At 37.0% G+C, this 22,307-nt stretch overlaps 1 protein-coding gene across 1 annotated transcript; it reads right to left on the bottom strand.

Moving 5' to 3' along the window:
- Positions 1-6,440: 6,440 nt before the first annotated feature.
- Positions 6,441-6,899, bottom strand: GAPT (GRB2 binding adaptor protein, transmembrane). Its single transcript, XM_055143750.1, has one exon. It carries the CDS (start codon positions 6,897-6,899, stop codon positions 6,441-6,443), a length of 459 nt encoding a protein of 152 aa, XP_054999725.1.
- Between the last annotated feature and the right edge of the window lie 15,408 nt (positions 6,900-22,307).

The following is a 22,307-nucleotide window of genomic DNA, read 5'->3' as shown; positions in this document are numbered from 1 at the left end:
TGTAGATGTGTTGATATACTAATATGTATTTAAGTACCTTCTAAAAGGTGCTTTTATTTACTATATATTTGAATCTTCCCATTTTTCACAGGGATAGAAGAGCAAAGGTGATACCACTTGACATCTGTGACTAGGGACCACAAAGACTAATTTTGAGTTAGACATGGGTATTAACACAATCATTCAGCACATGATACGCTGATCCCATGATAGTTTGATGCTGATCATTCTGACAATGTGACATTTCAAACTGTCAGCTTTTTAAGTATGCATGCTATGATTCACTCCCTTCATCTCTGACTTTTGTCTAATTGTTAACTTCTGGGTTCTTGTGAATTGAGTGTAATATTAACACACCAACCACCATAAGTCTTCAATTCTGAGTTATTTCAACAACTCTATTTCACAGCACATGTGGGTATATCTATGCAGGGTGCAAAAACTTCTGTGCATATCTGTGCATCAGAGACAGCATGGGACATGTTCTATATTGCTGAAGTTTTGATAATTTGCCCCCTACTACTTCTTGTGTAACACTATGCCAAAACTAATTCCATTTCTATTACTGAATGCCACCAGATATTGAAATTGTTTTTTAAAATTTCTCACGGAGGGGTTGGAGCAATAGTACAGCGGGAAGGATATTTGCCTTGCATGCAGCCACCCGAGTTTGATCCCCAGCATCCTGTATCGTGCCTTGAGCACTGTCTGGAGTGATTCCTGAATGCAGAGCCATGAGTAATCCCTGAGAATTGCCTAGTATGGCCCCAAAACTGTAAAAAAAGAATTTTCTTAAAGAAAATTCCAGACTCTAATGTGGTCTCACTGCTGTATTCTACTAAACACTTATGAAAGGGAGAAATGATATTGATTCTATATTACCTCTCTGTTCTTTTTGAGTTAGTAGAGATAAGTTTTCGCAAACAGTAGTCTTAAAAATGAAAGACAGTTCATACTTGTTCCGTTTTGCAGTACTCATGTCTCAAGAGCAGCAAAAATAGACACTGTAATTTTACAACAAATTTATTTTCACCAAAAGAGCAAAACACCATCCTGAATTTGTTCTAGAATTCACCATTCATCGCAGAAAATTTATAGGGCAAGACACATTTTAAAATAGTTATCATTCATCTTCTAGAGAAGAAAAGGATTTATTTTGCTCACAGCTTCTTGATTGGTCCTAGAAGCTGAGAGGATGACTAAAAAAAAAAAAAGCATCCTTTATTTAATCCCCCATTCCCTTAATTGTTTTTCTTGTTGAGGAAGGTACAATCTGGCTGTGGCATGTACAAATTTATCTGTGGTGCTTGCCAGGGACCTCTAATCCATTGGTAGTGCTCCCATGCTCAGCGACGATGCTCCCCAAAAGTTATTTCTCTGTTGCCTTGGTGCTCACAGGGCCTGCACTTCCTAGTTGTGGTGCTTGCACAACACTGAATGGTGCTTGTTCATGGTTCTCATACCCCTTTTATTTGTGGTGTTCACGTGTACCTGCTATAGTGTGTCTGGAAAGGAACCATTTTGGTGCCAGGGATCAGAGACAGCAGTGCTGCCAGGGACAGAGAACAGAGTTGCCTTGCGCATGTGTGATGCCTTTGCTACCATCAGGGGCTGGAACTGACCTTTTGCTTGCAAGGTATATAATGTAAGTCAATTATTACCCCAGGCCCAGATGGTTATACTTTAAGGCTTAAAATACAAAAGTTATTTTTTGTGTGATAAAAATATACATGCAGATATTTCCTACAGATAACCAAGCATAAGCATTGAAAGGATTCTGGTAGATATACTACCAAAGCCTATATATTGGCGGGATCCTGTAAACCAGACTAGAGCAAAGAAAGCAATTAACTCAGAACAGGTGAAGTGGTATTATCTACGGGAAGAGAGATTTACCATTGATGTGATGAGCCAGAGGATGGAAAGAGGGATATGGCAGTAACTGCAAGCTGATAAAACAAGGCTTCAATGAACTAAGCAGAGCCCATTCGCAGTGGAGATCAATAATAGATTGAGGCATTGCACCCTACTCTTATTATCCTTATATTGAGTAAAGATCCGATTAAAGTGAAATAGCTCAATTTTAAGACTGAGCTCAAGGTCAAGACACCAGGTATTTATTATTGTAGGATGTTGGCCTTGGAGTCTTAACAGAGTAGTAAGAAGTCAAAGGATGTTAAATTGCCTATATTTCTATGAATATACACAAAGACACAGTCATTAGATTTGATAAAGCACCTCCTTTCCTCCACCCTCCACATCCTTCTTCTTTTGATTGTGGTACATGTGGTTAATTTTGCTATTAAAATAACATGGAGAGCTATAAACTGCCGCCCCCAACAGGTATAGACAAATTTCACTATATCTATCTCTCAAGGACAATGCTTTTGAGGTTTTTAAAAAGAAAGATAAACATTATAAAAAAGGACACATGTAGGAGACCAGAATATAATGCTAGGGTAGGGAGAAGGAGAAGGAGGGAGAAGAGGATAAATGAGGGAGAAAAGAAGATATAAGAGAAGAGAGAAAGGTAATAGGACATGGAGGAGAATAAAGAATGGAGATCGATGGGGGCTGGAGAGATAGTACAGCAGGTCAGGCCCTTGACTTGCTCTAGCCAGAGCCAAATTTAGTCCCAGGCTCCCCATTTTGTTTCCCAAGCCAATCAGCAGTGGTCCCTGAGCACTTTGTGTGTGTACCTCCCCCCTGCAAAAAACTAGATAAATAAATAAAATAAGGAGTATATACACAGAAAAAGTAAAGTGGGACAACAATTTCCTTTATTTATCTCTGACCCTCCTCTCTCACAAACTAAGAACTGCTGTTCAGGTAACTAGGAAAACATTTTCAAGTGACCAAGAACAAAGAATTTTTATTTCATCTTAATTTTTTAGCAGGTACCAGGAATCGAATCTAGGACTTCACGTATGTAAATGTAAGTGCTATATTCCCAACCCTGAAGAACTAACTTAAAAACATAAAGTCAAATTAAGAACTAGAAGGTGTCAGGGAATTATCTTATGCCTCCCCAGGAAGTCAGCTGAGCAGCGCTACTCTCCTGCTGAGCAGAGTTAGAGGGGCATGACAGGTATACCCGGTTAGTGTCCCCATTTCTTTACCTTGTCCTCTGAAAAAACAAATCAGGTGAAGGATGATTGAACTAAATGTCTCTACATAGCTTTGGAAAATCTTTTCTGATCAAAAATAACAATAAGCAAAGTGCACATATTCATCATGATTAATGATAAAGGTAAATATATCAACCATTATCAACCACTCAAGTTCATAGGAGAATTTACCTCTCTTTTCATTGGCCACTCTTTCTCAATCTGCTGGATTCTCCATAATGAAATGTTGCAATGGCTTGGGGCGGAGCTTGGGGTGAAAAAGGACTTCTGAATTCCTCCCCTTCTATCTCTCTTGGTTCCCAATAGTCTCTTCCCACTTGGGTGTTAATATATATATATATTTATACATATGTATATATGTATTTGTATATATATACATATATGTAAGTACCACATATATATGTACTATTTAATGCTTCACTGTATCACTGTCATCCCATTGTTCATAGATTTGCTTGAGTGGGAGCCAGTAACGTCTCTATTCGTCCCTGTTGACTGTTAGTGTAGCCTGATGGCATATTGGGGGCTCTGTCAGGATTGGGGGAATGAGGACTGTTGTTTTTACTGTTTTCGGCATATTGAGTACACCATGGGTAGCTTGCCAGGCTCTGCCATGTGGGCGGGATACTCTCAATAGCTTGCTGGGCACTCTGAGAGGGATGGAGGCTTTTGAGGAGGCCTCTAATCACCTTTAAAGGTGTTCCAGTTTACCGAATGTAAGCATTCAATGCTTATGGAGTTCAAATTCATATACTCATCTAGGATTGCTTCTCTCAAAATCCAAACTAAATATTTCTACTTGGGTCTCAGGACTTGTCAAGATAAATTTTCAGAACTGATTTTTATCCTTCTAGTAAGTGCTATAGTTTGATTTAACTAAATTCTAGTTACAACAGCCCTTTTCATATGCCTTTCTTTCAATAAGGCTGTCAAAAGTAAAAATCAATGTCCTATTATTCATACTGGCAGTATCCATGTGATACATTTTCGGACAGTTAGACATAGTTACCTCTTGACCTTGTCTTTTCCTCTACAAACATGGATAAAATTCTTGGAGGTTCAGCAATCACAACGTGGCTGTGAGTTAATACAATTGAGAATAAAAGCTATGAGACTGGGTGTCAGAGAGAGTACAGTGGATGGGGTCTTGCAATGCATATATATGGCCAACCCGAGTTCAATCCCCAGATCCATCCAAGAAAGGATTGTATTTAGCAGAAAATCCAAGAAAGGATTGCATTTAACAGAAAAAAATTATATAGAATTATCCTCTCCCCACAACCCCCGCCCCAACAACCTTAGACTAAAAAGACCAAAGAAAACATTTAGGTACCATGGTGATAAATCTACAGAAATCAGCCACTGTACCTAGGATGGGATTATAAAAACCGAGAAGATAATTTATAAACTGGCACTTGAGAGGGTCATTTGTCTTCTGTCAGTTTCTTAGAAGCTTGGAGGAGGGCTCTGGGGAACCAATTTTCAGATTCTAAGAGGCAACTGCCTAGCTGGTATGAAGATCTCTATCTGGTAGCAATGAAGCTGGTTCTTCAAGTTATGGAAGAAATAGCAACCTACCAGAACTGCTGGTGTAAGTTGCATTTCAAAAGTGCCTGCTGAAACCTGCTGAGGACAAGGAGAATGAGCCCCTAAATCCCCCATCCCTCTTTAATACCCTCTGCTGGCATTACTTAACATGGGTATACCTGGTAAAGGGAAAATATAATTTGCAGAGTTCTAGCCCCCAGAAATTTAAAGCTACATTATTCAAGGGTTAAGAGAAACATTGTTGGGTTTAGGGAAAACACTGTTTAATAATAAATAAAGCATTTACTCGTTTGTTTATGGTCTTATTTTTAAAAGTTATTTATTTTTTGCTTTTTGGGTCATACCGAGCGATGCACAGGGCTAACTCCTAGCTCTACACTCAGGAATTACTTCTGACGGTGCCTGGGGGACCATATTGGATGCTGGGAATTGAACCCGGGTCAACTGCGTGCAAGGCAAATACCCTACCCGCTGTGTTATCGCTCCAGCCCCATGGTCTTATTTCTTATCGTACAGTACCTGGTTTACTTGGGCTGGAACAATAGCACAGCGGGTAGGGCGTTTGCCTTGCACGCGGCTGACCCGGTTCAATTCCTTTGCCCCTCTTGGAGAGCCTGGCAAGCTACCAAAAGTATCACACCCGCACGGCAGAGCCTGGCAAGCTACCCGTGGCGTACATGATATGCCAAAAAAGTAACAACAAGTCTCACATTGGAGATGTTACTTGTGCCTCTCGAGCAAATCGATGAGCAATGGGGTACAGTGATCTGGTTTACTCATTTTGTAATACTATTTTACCCATCTCCATATGCAAAATACAATAAAAATTAGGTACTCAAAAATATTACTTGGATGAATGAACTTATTAGATTTTTCTCCACACTACTTAGCAAGATATGCAACTTCTTGTTACTTGAAACTTACTGAGTTTCTCATATGATGGTCCAGGCTTTGAGTTAAAATATGAACCAGAGGCACTTCTTAACTATTTAGCAAGAAATGTAAGGCATTTTCAGATGAAATTAAGTCACAAAATGCCCCAGAAAACATTCATACACTTAAATGACCCTAGAATTAACCAGAGAGCAAATTTATAAAGGAAAAATTTATTTGGAATGATACAAAAGATTTACAGACAAAGTTACCATAGGAAGTATGAGAGGGGACAGACAAACTAAGCTGTGGGAAGCAGAATTTTGGATAGATTTAGAGATGATTCCAATACAACCAGAAAGGTGAGTAATTAAGCTGAAGTAATTGGAAAGTAAATTGGAATCAACTGTGAAAAATTGTAAATTCTGTCTGAAGTCAGAATTATGAGTATTTTGCAAAGGGGATGTTTTAGATAAATTTGTTTGTTTTCAATGAAAATATTTGAAGGTTTTAAGCAAAGGAGTGATGTGACTTTTGGGAATACTTTCTGAATATCAATCTGTAAGAATCATGGAGAAATCGTTGAGTAGGTAGAAACTGAAGTTTGAAAGATTAGTTTAGTAATGTGACAATAACCCTGAGTCAGAAAAAGATGATGAAGATAGAAATAAAAGAAGATAGATCAATATAACATAAAGTAGGTTCACTACAGAGACATGAGGGCTGCCCAAATTTAATAGATTGAAAAACACAGAGAATACAACCCATCTTCAAAAGGTGAAGGTAGCAATCCATTGAGTTTTATCAGGGTAACTTGAGTAATAATGATATTAGTACAATAAGGAGCCAGTGACTATTTCCTGTTAGATAGTTAACTTCAGTATTAGGCATCTAATACTTATCAGGAAGAATATATATGTCTTCATCTTGGCAGTCTTCAGAAGCACCGGACTTCTGGGAGTTATTATAATCAAATGGTGCCTCATTTCCATAGATGTGGTCCTCAAAATTGGACTGCTGAGAGTTCTCATAAAGTTTATCATCCTTTCCTTCTTCAGTATTAAGAGGACCCATCTTCAAATTTTCATAGCATACCTCTATCTTAGACTCTCCACCCGCAAATATGTAGTCTTCAGTTTGAACTGGTGGTTTCTGACTTTGGTGTGTAATCTTGGAAGTAGAAGAGAGTTTTCTGCTTCTTCCTATTTTCAAAATACTTGGTAGGGTAAATTTTCTTATACTGCAGCGTTTCCGGTGCCAAAAGCATCCAATTACACACATCACCAACAATATAAAAAGAGAAATTCCTATATAAATGGTCACTGAAGTGTTTTCATAGCTTCTTATCATTTTAGCACAAGCAGTGTTATTGAATGATATATTCCTTAATTAATTCAGATATAGATCAATGAAATTCCCTGTATAATATGGTTCAAAGTTGATTTTGAGATTTTTTTACATATTTATTTTTCAACAGTTAGAAGATCATCTGGCAAAGTGCTGATACAATTAGAGGTGAGATTGGGTAGGTTTAGTTTTGGAAGGTGGAGGGGGTCCTCACTCTCTTTGAATGTGACGCTTTTTACTAAATAATCTTCGAAGTATAATTGTACTGTCTCAGGGTGATGTTATTTAATTCCACTTCCTTTGCAACTGTTGAATCACAAAATGAAGCAGCAGTGAGTTAGTAGAAGATCAAAACAGAGTAGAAAACAAAGCAGTATGGAAGACAAGAAAGGTTAAATGATCTGCCATCCAGATACCTGCTTTAAATGGAAAGCATTTTACTTTATACATCTTGTATGCCATAAAACAAGTTTTCTTTTCTACACATTTCTATTCATTCACTAAACAAAAACTATAAGAGAAAAGGGCCAACTACATGCATGAATAATTATTTATATTGTCTAGCCCTCTTCTGTAAAGAGCTGTCCATTCTATTTTGGAATGGTCAGAGATCACGTCTTTAATCACTCCTTCTACTGTGTTTTCATACTAGTGAATCATTCTCTATTATACTATAATAATCCAAATTACATGAACTTGGATGTATTCTTACCTAGCTAAATAGTGATCTGGAATTAGGTGTTTTCATCTTTGTATTTCTGGACAATAACATAATACCCCAGGAAATGTACTAAGTCAATCAATATTTGCTGGCTAAATTATAAATTAAATAATATTTTAAGCCTCAGAATTGAACTGCTTAAGTCAATAGTTTAAAACTCAAGATAACTTCTAAAGTATATGGTTTATACCTGAAAGGAGAGGACATTGACATAATAAAATATCTAAAAGTAAAGTATCTAAAAGAAAATTTCAAAGATTTCCCATTATCATTATTTTTACAACTCCCAGCTTATAACTTTCATTCAATTAAGATAATTTTATGTTTTCTGTAACAATAGTCCAAAATGGAAAAGAGAGGGGAACTAGAAAATATTAAGCTAGACAGAATATTGCATTATGATTTTATCAATAAAACACTACTGTGATTTGAGCCTAGACATGAGAAGTTACAAGCAATATTATCTTGTTATTATCATTAATTCAATTGAGATGTAACTGACATGTGGTATTGCATCAGTTAAAAGTAAATAATATAATGTTTAATATATAGAGACTAAAATGATTTGAGTTAGCAATTTTTTGTTATGAGAATTTTTTACATCTTAGCACCTTTCACAAATAGTATACAGTATTGTCAACAGTTTGATAGTGTTTGTGGAATGATTACTATCTATTGAATAGTAGATGAATGGTATTGATAATTGATTAAAAGACATTTGGGGGCTGGAGCAATAGTACAGTTGGTAGAGTGTTTGCCTTGCACACAGCCAAGCTGGGTTCTATTCCTGGCATCCCACATGGTTCCCCTGAGTACTGCCAGGAGTAATTCCTGAGTGCAAAGCCAGAAGTAACCCCTGTGCATCGCAGGATGTGACCCAAAAAGAAAAAAAAAGAGAAAGACATTTGGGCAAAGAAATATACAGTATCAAACAATGTAAAGCCTTTGGTTTTGGATTACAAATCTTGGATTTAAAAAGTGGGAGTTAGGGCAAGAAAAGAGAAAAGGTAGGATGAAGATCAGAGATGATATTGAGACAGCAGTGGTTGCTGGTCATGGAACCTTTGGTGGTGGTCTTTCGTGTAATAACTTTAATACCATAAACCTTAACAGTACTGGAAACATAGCACATCAACCATAACTAAAACATTTTAAAGGATGCTTTTAGTCAGCTTCTAGTTATTTTTGTATACATGATCTCATTTCTAGATACCTTACCTCATTTAATCCTCAGCTTCCTTATGAAGTATATTCTAAGGTAATATTCATTTTGTAAATTAAAAATTAATTCAAGAGATTAAGGACTTCTTTAACATCTAAGAAGTCCTTGAATTATGAATCAAATAAAGTTTTTTCCACAACGTTATTCTTATATTAGCACTGTACCACTGCTGTCCCCACTGTTCGATTTGCTCTAGTGGACATTACTGAAGCAGCTGTAATGTCTCCATTGTGAGACTTGTTGTTACTGTTTTTGGCATATTAAATACTCTTGGTAGTTTGCTGGACTCTCCAAGAGGGACAGAGGAATCAAATCCGGGTCGACCGTGTGCAAGGCAAATGCCCTACCCGGTGTGCTGTCGCTCCAGTTCTTACATTAACTTCTGTAAATGTATTTCAAACATATCCATCACTCAATTTTATGGCTATTCTTGTTCTGTGAAACTTGAGGAGAATAATACTTTATTTATCTGTATCTTATCAGCATCAGTACCAGAAATATAATATCAAATTTGTTAAATATTTTTCATAAATTAAACTGGAATTAAGATAACAATAACAACAATAATCTCTTCCCCAATAAAAAAATATTAAGGTTATCTGCTTTCACTAAGTATTTCTGCAGCATAGTAAACCTTTTGTTTGTTCAAAGCAACAATATGTTATTGCAATTTTTAATTGGAATTTTATATTGAAAAAAATATTTACTATGACATGCAGTTAATGTATATATTTATTGAATATAGACACCCCTGAACTAGACATATGTTAATTTTTTTGGAACTTTTGTAGGAACCCTTCTGTACAAAGCCAGATACAATGCTTGTGTTCAAGAAAGCTTAGCAAATGACTCTACTGGAATTCCATTTCATTTCTGAAACAGAAATGAAATAATTATACGAAAGAAATTTTATGAGATTATTTCAGCAATTATTTGTCAGCATGTTTTGAATTAAATTTCAGTTAAAATTAATCAGTTATTTTTTAAATTGCAGGGCTTACGATAGAAGTGGAGTTGATTATTGTTCCCTGAGGATAATAAATTGTTCTCTGTTTCAAGGAGAATTTACTTTTACTATCTCTGCTGTTATCTGTAAAATATGTGTTCCAGTATTCAAAATATTAAAGCTTTCAACAAGAAGTACTCACCGACATAAAGACAATGTTTTCATAGAAAAATAAATGTGAACTTCTCTTTCTCAAACAATAGGAAAGACCTTAAGAATCATAAACAATGAACTACCAAAATGAAAAACTTGTATGAAGCAGCAGTTCTTCAAAATCAATTTAATATATAATCAAGTTTCACTTTGCCAATTTGGAAAAGGCTGCTTTTATTTTGGAAAACAATTCACAGTTCCTATAGATTGTATAGGAATAATTAGTTGTCTAAAAACGACAAATTGTTGTCAAACTTCTAGAATTTTCAAAATCAGATATGCCCTTCTATTTTAAAATAATAACAAAACACACTCATATTTGTGAACATATGTCCAGTAAAGGACATCAGCATCATCCAGTTTATAAATTGCATCGTATGCTCTATTGTCACCTAAAAGCTGTTTGGAATAAGCAAGTCTTTGACTATTAAAAATAAAATTGCTCTTTCTTACAGTTTTTCTTTTATTATCAATATACCTTAAATCAGATTCTTACCTTGAAATCGGTATGCCAAGTCTTCCTTTGTTATTTTGGCTATGCTTTAAGTATGGCTTACTTTAAATTTTTTTGCGCTTTTTTCAGTTTGGTCAGTTACTTCCCTGACCTCCTTCTTTCATGTCCTTTCATAATTGAAATGTTTGCTAACTCTATCTAAAGGAAATTCTTATCAGATATAGCAGAATTTAGATAAATGATCCAAGTTTTTGAATAAGGAAGTGAGTCCTTACATCTTCATTGAGCAACATTTCTCCAGTGATAACATTAACTAATGTATGATTTCTAGTTCATGCTTTCTTTTTTAAACTCTTGGGGTTTTAGGGCGGCACCCCACGGTGGTTAGGGGCTTCTGCCCTTCTGTGCTCCTGGAACCAGGTGGTGCCAGAGACCAAATTACAGTCAGCTGCATGGAAGGCTTTAACCCTTGTATTATTTTTCTAGCCTCTAGAAGGTTTCTCATTTGGTAATAGTTAAGGTCCTTACATTAAAATAAATAAAACTCATTTTGTTTACATTTCAAGAATGTTAAAGGGTATTTCTAATGATGCATAGGTATTATTTATTTGTTTTGTTGATTTATTCGTTTGCCTATATAACGGCAAGAATGTTTCATGCACAATTCCCTAACACCCCAAGTTACACCTATAATATTAAATTTGTTCCCCAAATTTGTCCAGAAGATGTAACTATACTTTTAAATTGATAACATAGAATTTAACTAAGAATATACATACATGTATATTTTAATATGCACATATACATATATAATATGCATATATAGTTGAATATGTATATATGCACACAATTTTGAATATATATGCCCATATATTTATGTTTTAGGGCAACACCTGGTGATGTACAGGGCTTATTCAAGGCTCTGTGCTTAGGGATTACTCCTGGAAGGTCTCAGGGGACCACATATGTGATGCCAAAAGATCAAACCCAAGTCATCTGCGGGCAAAGCCAATACCTGCTACTCTCTCTGGGCCTTCCCCAAGAATATTTTGAATTGCAACCAGTTCTAGGATATTTCTAGTAAGACTTCCATTGGGGAAATTTGGGAAATGCCTCTTACTTTGAGATTTATGTACATTCAGCATATTAATTGCTGTAAGAAATCTAGCAAGCATGCAAAAAAACAAAATATGAACATCATTTTAAGTTCATTAACTAATGGTAGCCAGAAAAATTCTGAGCACTTATAGTGTATTCTAAAGTCTTTATGCATTATTCAGTAAATCCTGTCAACCTGATTGTTGAAGACTTCTAGCCATCATTTTTCACAGAAGAGAAAATGGAATCTGAGTGCAAGTAATTGTTCCTCAAAAATGGTCAGCCTATATGCAACTGTATACTAAGGGTGTGGGGAGATAATGCAGGGTTCATGGTGCTTGCCTTGAGTGCGACTGACCCTCATTTAATCTGTGGTACAGCACATGATCCCGTGAGCACTTTCCGGAGTGATCCCTGAGTATGGAGTCAGGAATAAGCCCTGAGCATCTCTAGGTGTCGCTCCAAAACCAAAACTAGCAAACAATTAAAATGAAATAAACCATATGCTAGCTATCTTGGTAGGTGGAATAACACATTTTCACACAGAACTGCTTAACTTATCACACAGACTTCCCTGTGCAACAGTAAATGGAAAATGCTGAATTAAACATATGAAATGACAAGGTAATGAAAAATTTGCCTTTTAAATTGTATGAGAACTTTTAATATCACAGAGGATTAATTCTGAATGTAAGTCAGAATTAATTAATTAATTAATTAAGGTTTAAAAGAGTGCTAATGAAATACCAAATAGTAATCAAACAATAATGACCATATAGATTGGCACTGAAGTTGTGCTAGGAGCTGTGCTAACCAGTGAGTATGCAATAATAAATCTGCGTATTGTACCTAAAACCTACCGTAAGAAGCTGCCATCTAAGTAAATCCCTTCAGATACAGGTGATTAGGGCTAAGAGAGACATGGTTATGCAGAGTAGGGTGGGGCTCAGAAAGATCCATTTAGCTGAGGGTGATGAGAGAAAAGAAGACACATTTTCCTAATTAATAACACATTCACACCCACAATCTATTGTGTAATTAGTAAAAACAGTATATATATATACTGTTTTTATATATATATGTTACTGTTATATATACATAAAAACAGTAAATATCCCGTTGCTCATCGATTTGTTTGAGCGGGCACAAGTAACGTCTCTTATTGAGAGACTCTTATTGTTACTGTTTTTGGCATATCCAATACACACGGGTAGCTTGCCAGGCTCTGCCGTTCGGGCTCAATACTCTCGGTAGCTTGCCGGGCTCTCCGAGAGGGTCGGAGGAATCGAACTTGAAAGGTGAACGCCCAACCGCTGTGCTATCGCTCCAGCCCCAAAACAGTAAATATACTATTTTTATATATATACAACTTATATATATAAGTTGTTATACTCTAGAAGTCAGAACAAATAGATGCTTATAAAGATTTAACTTTCAAACTTAGAAAAATTATTTAAGTCTTTATCACTAGTTTGGAAAATGAATTTTTCTTGGCCCTAGTCTCTAGTTAAAAAGAAATGACATATATTTTCATTCTCTGAGGTCATATGAGAAATTCTGTACATATTCAAAATGTATTATTGCAGTTATCACTTGTATAGATCAGATATTATGTCTTGAGTTCTATGTTCTCCTGCTTCCCTATCTTTGGCTTAGCAAGAGACATTTTTGTCTTCTCATAATTCTCTTTTGAATCATTAGATATGATTTTCTTTTCCTGCTTTTCCTTTTCCTTTGTGTTTAGGGTAACCAGAGGTTTTGGAGGCAGTCTATTTTTCTTGGTTGTAATTTAGATCAGATGGTTTAAGGAATGGAGGAATGGGAGATTGAACAAACTCTGGAGGCAGATAGAGTTTGGGTTATTTTTTAAAATATGATGTATTATTGGTTTGTTTGTTTTTTTTATTTAGGCACTGTGATTTACAACATTGTTAAAATAGTGTTTCAGGCATACAATGCCCAAAGTAACAGTGTCTATACACTAATATCTCAAGTTCACCACACACCTCTCACCACCATGTACATGTCAAACTTAGTTCTGGAGGCCAACTCTCAGGATCTATTGCAGCTGGCCAATTGTTATTCCCATATATATTTTCTTTTTACCCACATATAAGAGATATCATTCTTTATTTCTTCCTTTCTCTCTCACTAAATGACACATTACCCTCCAATTCCATCTATAGAGGAGAATTTTTTAAAATGAGTCAATTAAAAAAAATTAAGCCAAATAGTATTACATTCAACAAGCTATCCATTTGATCCTTTATTCTGGAGAGATAGTAAAGCGAGTAATGATCCTGCCTTGTATGCAACTGAGAGAGGTTTGATCCTAGACATCCCATATGATCCCTTGAGACCACCAACAATGATCCCCCAGTGCAGACCCAGGAATATACCCTGAGCACAGCAGGGCATGATCCTCCCGCCCACCTCCCCCTAAAAATTGAGTCCATTTTGCGAATTGCTTATTAATTAAAAATAATTTGGGAATAAGTGATAAGATAGTTCTTTTAACAGTTATAAAAATGGGATAACTGACTTATTTTTTGTTCATTCAGATGACAATCTTCTTTGATAAACAGGTTAACTAACGGGTAGAGAAGTACATGATCAAATTGTAGGCAGAATTTGAGTTGGATGGATCATAAATTTCTCTGTAGCTTCTGAATCTGCAGATTGATATAACTGATGGAAAGATATTAGGGTGCTATTAATCAACCTTGAGGTTCCACCCAGTCAAAGCGGGGTGTGGGGGTTCTACTTTTCTATGATTAAGGGGTTCTATTGATGCAATTTGTCTTAAGGAATGTATTGCTATCAAATCATGTTCAACCTGAAAACATATGGGCATAAAACAATGTTACCAAAAATAAATAGTTCTGGCGCCCTGGGCAAGTACCACAGCTTCTAAATCTTGTTTTCTTGTCTGTAAGGCAAAAAATGGATTGGGTGATCCAAGGATTATTTCAAATTCTGCCAAGAACAAATGAATAATATGAAAATATTCATTATGTACAAAAGAGGTTGTTTAAATAGGTTATCAAGGTTAATATATACTTCCTCTTAGCCCAACTCCCTTTTTTTCATCATAAGTATTTCTTAATTGTTACACAGATCAGATAACAGGACTTGAAGTTGCTTCAGCTTCAGTTAAACAACACTGCTTCTCCTTTTTCCATTCTTTCCCCTTTTCTTCCTTCAGATTGAATTAAATTATCTTTAAGAAACTTAGTCATCAAAAAATGCGAAAATAGTGGAAGAAATTTTATTTTATGAATAAAATTGAAACCTCCTAATTATCATTCCTATGGAGGATATAACATTTATCTTAGACTGTTTATACAATTTCATAAATCAGATCATTGATATTTCAAAAATTATTTTACTCATTTGAAGTGAAAAGTACTATAAATTAAGATTAAAAATAGAGACCAAATGAATCAGTTTGAGTCTGACAGCTTTTCCAGCAAATATTGGGAAGCATGATTACTATTACTATTTCAAATCTAGCAGAGAACAGAGAGTAGGGGAACTAACACAACTAAAGAAAGTACTATTTTAAGCCCTTTGTTTTAAACTCATGCTTGATCTCAGTTGTACACTGATTCTGAATATATAATTAGGGCAGGTAGACAATAATAACTGTCTTTGATTTGCTTTGTTTCTGAAGCAAATATTGATATTTCAAAAATTATATTATTCATTTGAAGTGAAAAGTACTATAAATTAAGATTAAAAATGGAGACCAAATGAATCAGTTTGAGTCTGACAGCTTTTCCAGCAAATATTGAGAAGCATGATTACTATTACTATTTCAAAGAGCAACCTGTGAAACTATTTCTAGAAGGTATAGTTAAGGGTGAGAAAAAGAAACACTAATAGAGTTAGTAGGGCAGAGGACTAGTCTACAAGTGTCATGTTAACTAGTGTCCCCTTTTCTCTCTGTGGAAATATAATATACTTTAGAGCCTATTCATCTTCAGATGAACACTGGACATTTACCCAGAAGTTGAAGGCATTGGGTGGGAGACATAAATGTTTACTGCTGCCAGTAATCAGGATGATTCTCCAATTACACCTGGTTCACTGAAAACCGCTTTTGGTGCTTCCCTACAGACTGTACCACCTTTTCTTCAGTTGCACTAATAGTACATGAAGCTAAAGTCACATTTTCTTTTTTTTTCCTCTAAAGACACTTAAGTATGACTATGATGTGTAATTTTTATTAGTTGATTTACCAGAGTTTTATTACATTTTATTTTTTGTGTTTGGGTCACACTCAGTGCTGCTTAGGATTTACTCTTGGCTCTACACTCAGAGATCACTCCCGTGGGCTCAAGATGGCCGTATTTGCAAGGCAAGTGCCCTGCCTGCTGTATCATTTCTCTGGCCCCAATTTACCAGAATTGTGAAACTATCTCTGACTTTTCTTAAAAATATATCCCTATCTCTAATATTAACTACTTGGGCCAGTCATTATTTGAGGTGAGCCTTCAATTTCTTAAACTATAAAATGAATTTTAATTGGTTAAGTGTTCTTAAATCTAGTTCATCAACAAAATATCCTGAGGAGCTTTTAAAAATGATGATTTGTGGATTTCATGTCACAAAAATTAAAGCAAAACTTTTGAGGGTACAATGTATATTATCAGCTTTGTAGTTTTTTGTATACTGAAAAATCTCCAGCAAGCTATGATTGCCTGGATTTTTAACTAATCCTCTATTTTAGAATTTTGTGTCTATACTCTATGATTTTTAAGTAAATTAACTCTTTTCTTCAGCATTTTTACCCAAAAAGGGAATGTTACAGATAACATCTCAAACAAAAATATTCTGCAAAATGCTTAGGCTCATCAGAGAAATATGTTATCAAAACAGGAAATTTCATGCTAGCTAAAATGACACTAAAAATTTACATCAAGGGCTAGAAAGATAGTTCAATGAGCTGAAGGTCTCGGTTTGATTCTTGCTTGCATGATTCCCCAAGCATCCTGGGAGCACCTGTAAGCACAGAACTAGGAGTAGCCCCTGAGCACTGTTGAATGTAGCCTAGAAGCAAAACAAAAATTTCATACTGATGACACTCTTGAAACTGTATCAGACTATTCTTGAATACTCTCTATAGATTCACTTCTTATTTATATACATAGGTAGGGACAGATATTATTCATTAGTTGGGGATGAGGAAAAAGACAAAGACATTAATTAATCTTTTTGAGCCTGTTAATTGTCAATCGAACAGAAAAAATCATATAGCTTTAGCCAGAGCTTCAATAAAAAACTCAGACCCTATATGTCTTGAATCTAGAGTTGGTGGTTTAAACTTCCATAAGACTACAAACTATCTCCTCTTTAATTATGCAACTGAATTCCTGTGATATTGTAATAATTTGTTTTATTACAAAAGTAAAGTCATACCTCTATAGCAGAATATCTGACCTAAGTTAAAGATGGAGGCCCTGACATTGAGGAGTTGGTAGGTTCAGAGAGTAGGGAAAGAACTCTAGCTTTGATTTTAACTAATTATAAGGTTTTGGGGTAAGTGATGAAGATGTAATAAAAATGTGAGTTTGAGAATTAAAATGCAAAATCATGAAGGCCATGATTAAGATTCATTCCTCTGTATTATTCATGAAAGAAAGTGAGGTGCTTAAAATAGGCCTAAGTAAGGTGACCCCTGTGACTATTCTGGAGAATGATGGAAATGAAGTCCTGTTTAGCTCAGACTGGGCTTAGCAAGCTGTTCCAAATGGAATCTTCCCACTTTTCTTTCTATTTGAGGACACACTTTTATTTCAGAACACAATACATCTCTTGTCTAAAAATCATTATTATTCATCCTAGCCTAGTAATACTGAAATACAAAGCTGATGGAGTGATATTTATTAAATATCAGTAAATATCTGTAACATACCATCTGGCCCTCCTTTGATCTTATAGGGATTATGGGTAGAGCACTTGCCTTACATAGGTGATATCCTAAGTTCAAGTCCACATGGTTTGGAATTGTCACCAGATGGTTTCACAAGCACTATTAGTTATGATCCCTAAGCACTGAATGGGAAATAACCTCAGAGCACTGCTAGGTGTGGTCTCAAAATAAAAAGCAAACAAAAAGTTCCTTGAGTGGCACCCTGTATTCATAGAATTTAACCTCAAACTTCACTGTGAGTGATAAGGCCTTTCACAATCTGACTCCTGCTCTTGCAATAATCTCCTACACCCTCCCCTCTCATTATCTACACCACAGACACATTTGCTTCTGTTTTGTCCTTTAACTCATCCAGTTTTATTTTTCCTCCTTTGTGACCTTACACTGGTGCTTTATTTAACAGTGTTCTCTAAGATCTTCCAATGCATTCAGCTCATTCTTTCCCCTTCTTACACTCTCCCTCTTGCCCACTGCTCTGATTTATTTGCATGATAATGTGCTTTAGTGTCTAATAATTCCCTGCATGTTTTATATTCATATCCTCCACCTGCAAAGTCAATTTTATAGACCATGCCTTTCTTGTTCACTGCTCTAGTTCTGTTCATGTTTGCCACATCATATGGACTGGCTTCAACATGTGTTGACTGAACAAATGAAAGAGGAATTATTTTTTTTGGAGAATACTGGGTTAAAACAAGGTATTTTTGGAATTAAAATATATACACATAAAACATATACATAATGGGAAACAAGCGCAGGCTCATATATTACATTTACAGCAAGACCCTCTTGTGAAATGAAGCTCTCAGAAGTGGTCAGGCAGTGACATGAGAATACGCAGCTTGCTATCAGGGAGCTGAACGGGCAAGACTCAGACATGCACGGCTAGTCTAAGACAAGGTCAGAGCCAGGTGATGCTTAGGATTTTCTGCTTATAAGGCATGGCTTTTCAGGGTGCAATCAGGAGCAGTTCTGTGGAGTAAGAGGCAGCGTATTTTCAAGATAGCCAAGTGCAAGAAAGTATCAGGAAATTCACTATCAGGATCAAATTTCTCTCTTAGACTTAGAAAAGGGCACCAAGTTTGGGAAGTTTCCTATAAAACCCAAGTACTGCTAATGTAGAATCCAAAAATCACATTTCTTGTTATCCAGTGGAGTTGAAAGCTCTTTTTTCACACAGAATCATGCACAATGATGTGAATAGCACCCCCTACCCCCAATTACGAAAACTTTAAAGAAACTAGTGCACAAATTGTGGAACATACACAATGGAATATTACTCAGTGATAAAAAGAACTATAAACCAGCAAGACATAAATGTACATAGGAAACTTAAATGTCTATAGACTAGGTGAGAAAGAAGCCAGTTTGAAAAGCAGCATTGTGTATAATTTCAACTGTATAGCATTCTAGAAAAGGCAAAACTATGGAGCTGGCTTCAAAGATCAGTAGATTCCAGGGGTTTGAAGTTGGAAGAAGGGAATAAGCAAGGAGAGCAGAGAGGATGTTTTTATTGAATCACTGTGAGATACAGTTACAAACTTTCATATTTGAGTTACAATCATACAATGACCAAACACACATTCCTCCACCAGTACACATTCTCCACCACCAATGTGCCCAGTATACCGTCCCCCTTTTCCACCCTCCCCTGCCTCCTTGGCAGACAATATTCCCTATACTTTCTCTCTACTTTTGGGCATTATGGTTTGCAATACAGATACTAAGAGGTTATCATGTTTGGTCCTTTATCTACTTTCAGCACACATCTCCCATCTTGATCCATCCCTCCAATCAGAATTCTCTCAGTGATCCCTCCTTTATTCCAGCTGCTTTATCCCCTAGTTCATGAGGCAGGCTTCCAACTATGGGGCAATAATCCTGGCCCTTGTGTCCACTGTCCTTTGGTGTCAGTCTCATGTCATTTTATATTCCACAAATGAGTGCAGACCTTCTATGTCTGTCCCTCTCTTTCTGACTCATTTCACTTTGCATGATACTCTCCATGTCTATCCATTTATAAGCAAATTTCATGACTTTACCTCGCAGGGAGGTTTTTTATGGTAGTAAAAATTAAAAGTGCCATATTTGATGCTGTAACCATGAAAAGGGACTGGAGTGATAGCACAGCAGGTAGGGCACTTGCCTTGCATGTGGCCCATCCAGATTCAATTCCTCTGTCCCTCTCAGAGAGCCTGGCAAGTTACCGAGAGTACCCCACCTGCACGGCAGAGCCTGGCAAGCCGCCCGTCGCATATTGATATGCCAAAAACAGTAACAACAAGTCTCACAATGGAGATGTTACTGGTGCCTGCTCGAGCAAATCAATGAACAATAGGATGACAGTGCTAACAGTGCTGACCATGAAAAGATGTTTTAATGTGATCGTTTTTAAATTCACAGTACAACACTAAAAGTCAACAGTGAAGAGCAAGATGCTTACAGTGAATGATGGAATTGTATTGTGTGTGTGTGTTGGGGAGATATTTTTGTACTTTCCCTCATTTATTTATATTTATATTTTTATTTATTCATATTTATATTTATTTATATTTATATTTTATTTATATTTTAAACTTTTATTGAATATCCATAAGATATGCCATTACAAAGCTATTGATGATTGGGTTTCAGTCATAAAATGATCCAACACTATACTTTAGCCAGTGTACATTTCCCTCCACCAGTGCATTCTGTTTCCCTCCCACCATATCCACACCCCCCAATCCCCATCAGCCTGCCTCTATGGCAGGCACTTTTCTCCCTTTTCTCTCTCTTTTGAGCATTATGGTTTACAATACAGGAACTAAGAGGTCATCATGTTCGTTCAGGGCATTCAGTATTTTTATCAAGAAGGTAAGATGGAAGTAGATTTTTTAACTGGGAGGCAGTTTTGAGGTGTGGATATGACTGCTGAGGCTTCCAGAAGGACAGGGAGGTAGGAGGAGGCAGTCCATTCTGACCCTGAGAAAGCCTAGAGATTTCAGTCACAAACTCCTCATATTCAAATTTTCAGCAGATTATATCTTGGTAGGTCCATCCTGAGATGGTAGAATCTGGCCAAGGGCATGGTGGCGATTTTGGGTTTGGGGAGCAAGCGGCTGCCGGGGGCTCTGCTTGTGGGGGCACCAGGCTGACCGGCCCCCTCCTCCAATTTGCCCCAGTCTGTTCAGTCTTGCACAGTTCAAGATTAACTGCGGCTTTTGATGTCTTTCAAGATTTATTTATGGGTCTCTGAAGCAAGGCCTATAAATGTGCTTGTATACCTGAACTGGAGGTGGTTTGTGGGAATAGCTCCTACATACCTAACTTTTGATTTCTTGGGAAAGTTGGTCTCCAGTTGTTGGGGTATGGCCAGAGACACAGCAGCAATTTGGGGGTATTAAGAAGCCTGAAGACACCATCAGGCTGCTGATGCACTCGCTCACGGTACAAATTGACCCGCAGGCAGCACCACACCCCCTGTACTTTCCCTTTAATTTTCCTGTAACACTAAATGTACTCTTAACAACAAAATCTTAATTAAAAAGATATAAATTAGATTAAACCGTATACATTACTTGAAATCAAAACTGTTATTGATACATACGTAAATATAAAAAAATTAATTATTTTAGTGTGACCTTAGGTCAGACTTTATTGGATATGTACAGATTCAATTGGAACATTTTTTTTGTTTGCAGAGCAGAGAATCAGAAATCAAATCCACAAACATGAACTTACTGACCTACATAAGTCAAGAAGCTATCGATTTAATTTTATTGGCAATCACACTATCTGGTGGTACATGGGTATATGTGAATAAATACTGAATTAGTTTTCATACCTTTTTATAGTCCATAAAATAAACTAAAACAAATATGAAGAGAATGGATTCAAGAGATTCGAGAAATGCTGTCAATACTGACCTCTCCTCTTGATTGGATCCCTTTTTGCCCTTTCCCAGGTGGGAACTCTGAGAAGGATTGATCAGATGTTGGGGACGGGCCTAGGCACCCCCTGCCTCTGTCCCTGTAAACAGGGATTGGGTGAGGAGGGGGCCTAGGCACTCCCTACCTTAGTTCCTATAAACGGGAATGAGTATGGAGAAACGTGGCATGAGGGCGAGTCATCCTCTGACAGCTGACCTTGACGGGAGGCCGAAGGGCCACCATGCTCTGGCGGCCAGCCTGGAAAGGGGGTCGAAGGGCCACCATGCTCTGGCGACCTGCCTCGTGAGTAAAGTTGAAGGGCCACCATGCTCTGGCAGCTGGACTCGAGAGGAGGCTGAAGGAAGGATTGGCTTGTGTCTGCCATGGCCATGCTCAAGGCCACATCTGCTTTCCCATGTTTCTCAAGGCTGAGAGAAGGAACCGAAAAACAACTAAGATTGGCAAAAATAAAGTTGCCTGGGGCTGGAGCGATAGCACAGCGGGTAGGGCGTTTGCCTTGCACGCAGCCGACCCGGGTTCGAATCCCAGCATCCCATATGGTCCCCTGAGCACTGCCAGGGGTAATTCCTGAGTGAAGAGCCAGGAATAACCCCTGTGCATCGTTGGGTGTGACCCCCCCCCAAAAAAAAGTTGCCGGCACCGCTTGGTTAATAATGTTTATGCCACTTATGTAACCTGCTGATTGTTGCTAAAATTAGACTATATAAACCCGCTTGGATTTCAATAAACTTGCTGTATGCCGCATATTGCATGCAGTTCTCCCTAGCCCACTCAACTCTCATTCCCTCTCTCCGGCCGAGGTTCAAGTTGGCCGTGCGGGCCGCGGCAATCAGTCATCAATTCCGCCTACTGAACAGTTTCAGAAGCCCCAGAACAGATTGTTGACTAGA

This window comes from Sorex araneus, chromosome 1 (genome assembly GCF_027595985.1).
Source record: "Sorex araneus isolate mSorAra2 chromosome 1, mSorAra2.pri, whole genome shotgun sequence".
In the NCBI taxonomy this organism is placed as follows: domain Eukaryota; kingdom Metazoa; phylum Chordata; class Mammalia; order Eulipotyphla; family Soricidae; genus Sorex; species Sorex araneus.
This window is presented reverse-complemented; position numbering and strand designations above follow the sequence as displayed.

Excerpts from the sequence above, each read along its gene's own strand:
- GAPT (XM_055143750.1), bottom strand. The coding sequence starts at position 6,899 with ATGATAAGAAGCTATGAAAACACTTCAGTGACCATTTATATAGGAATT.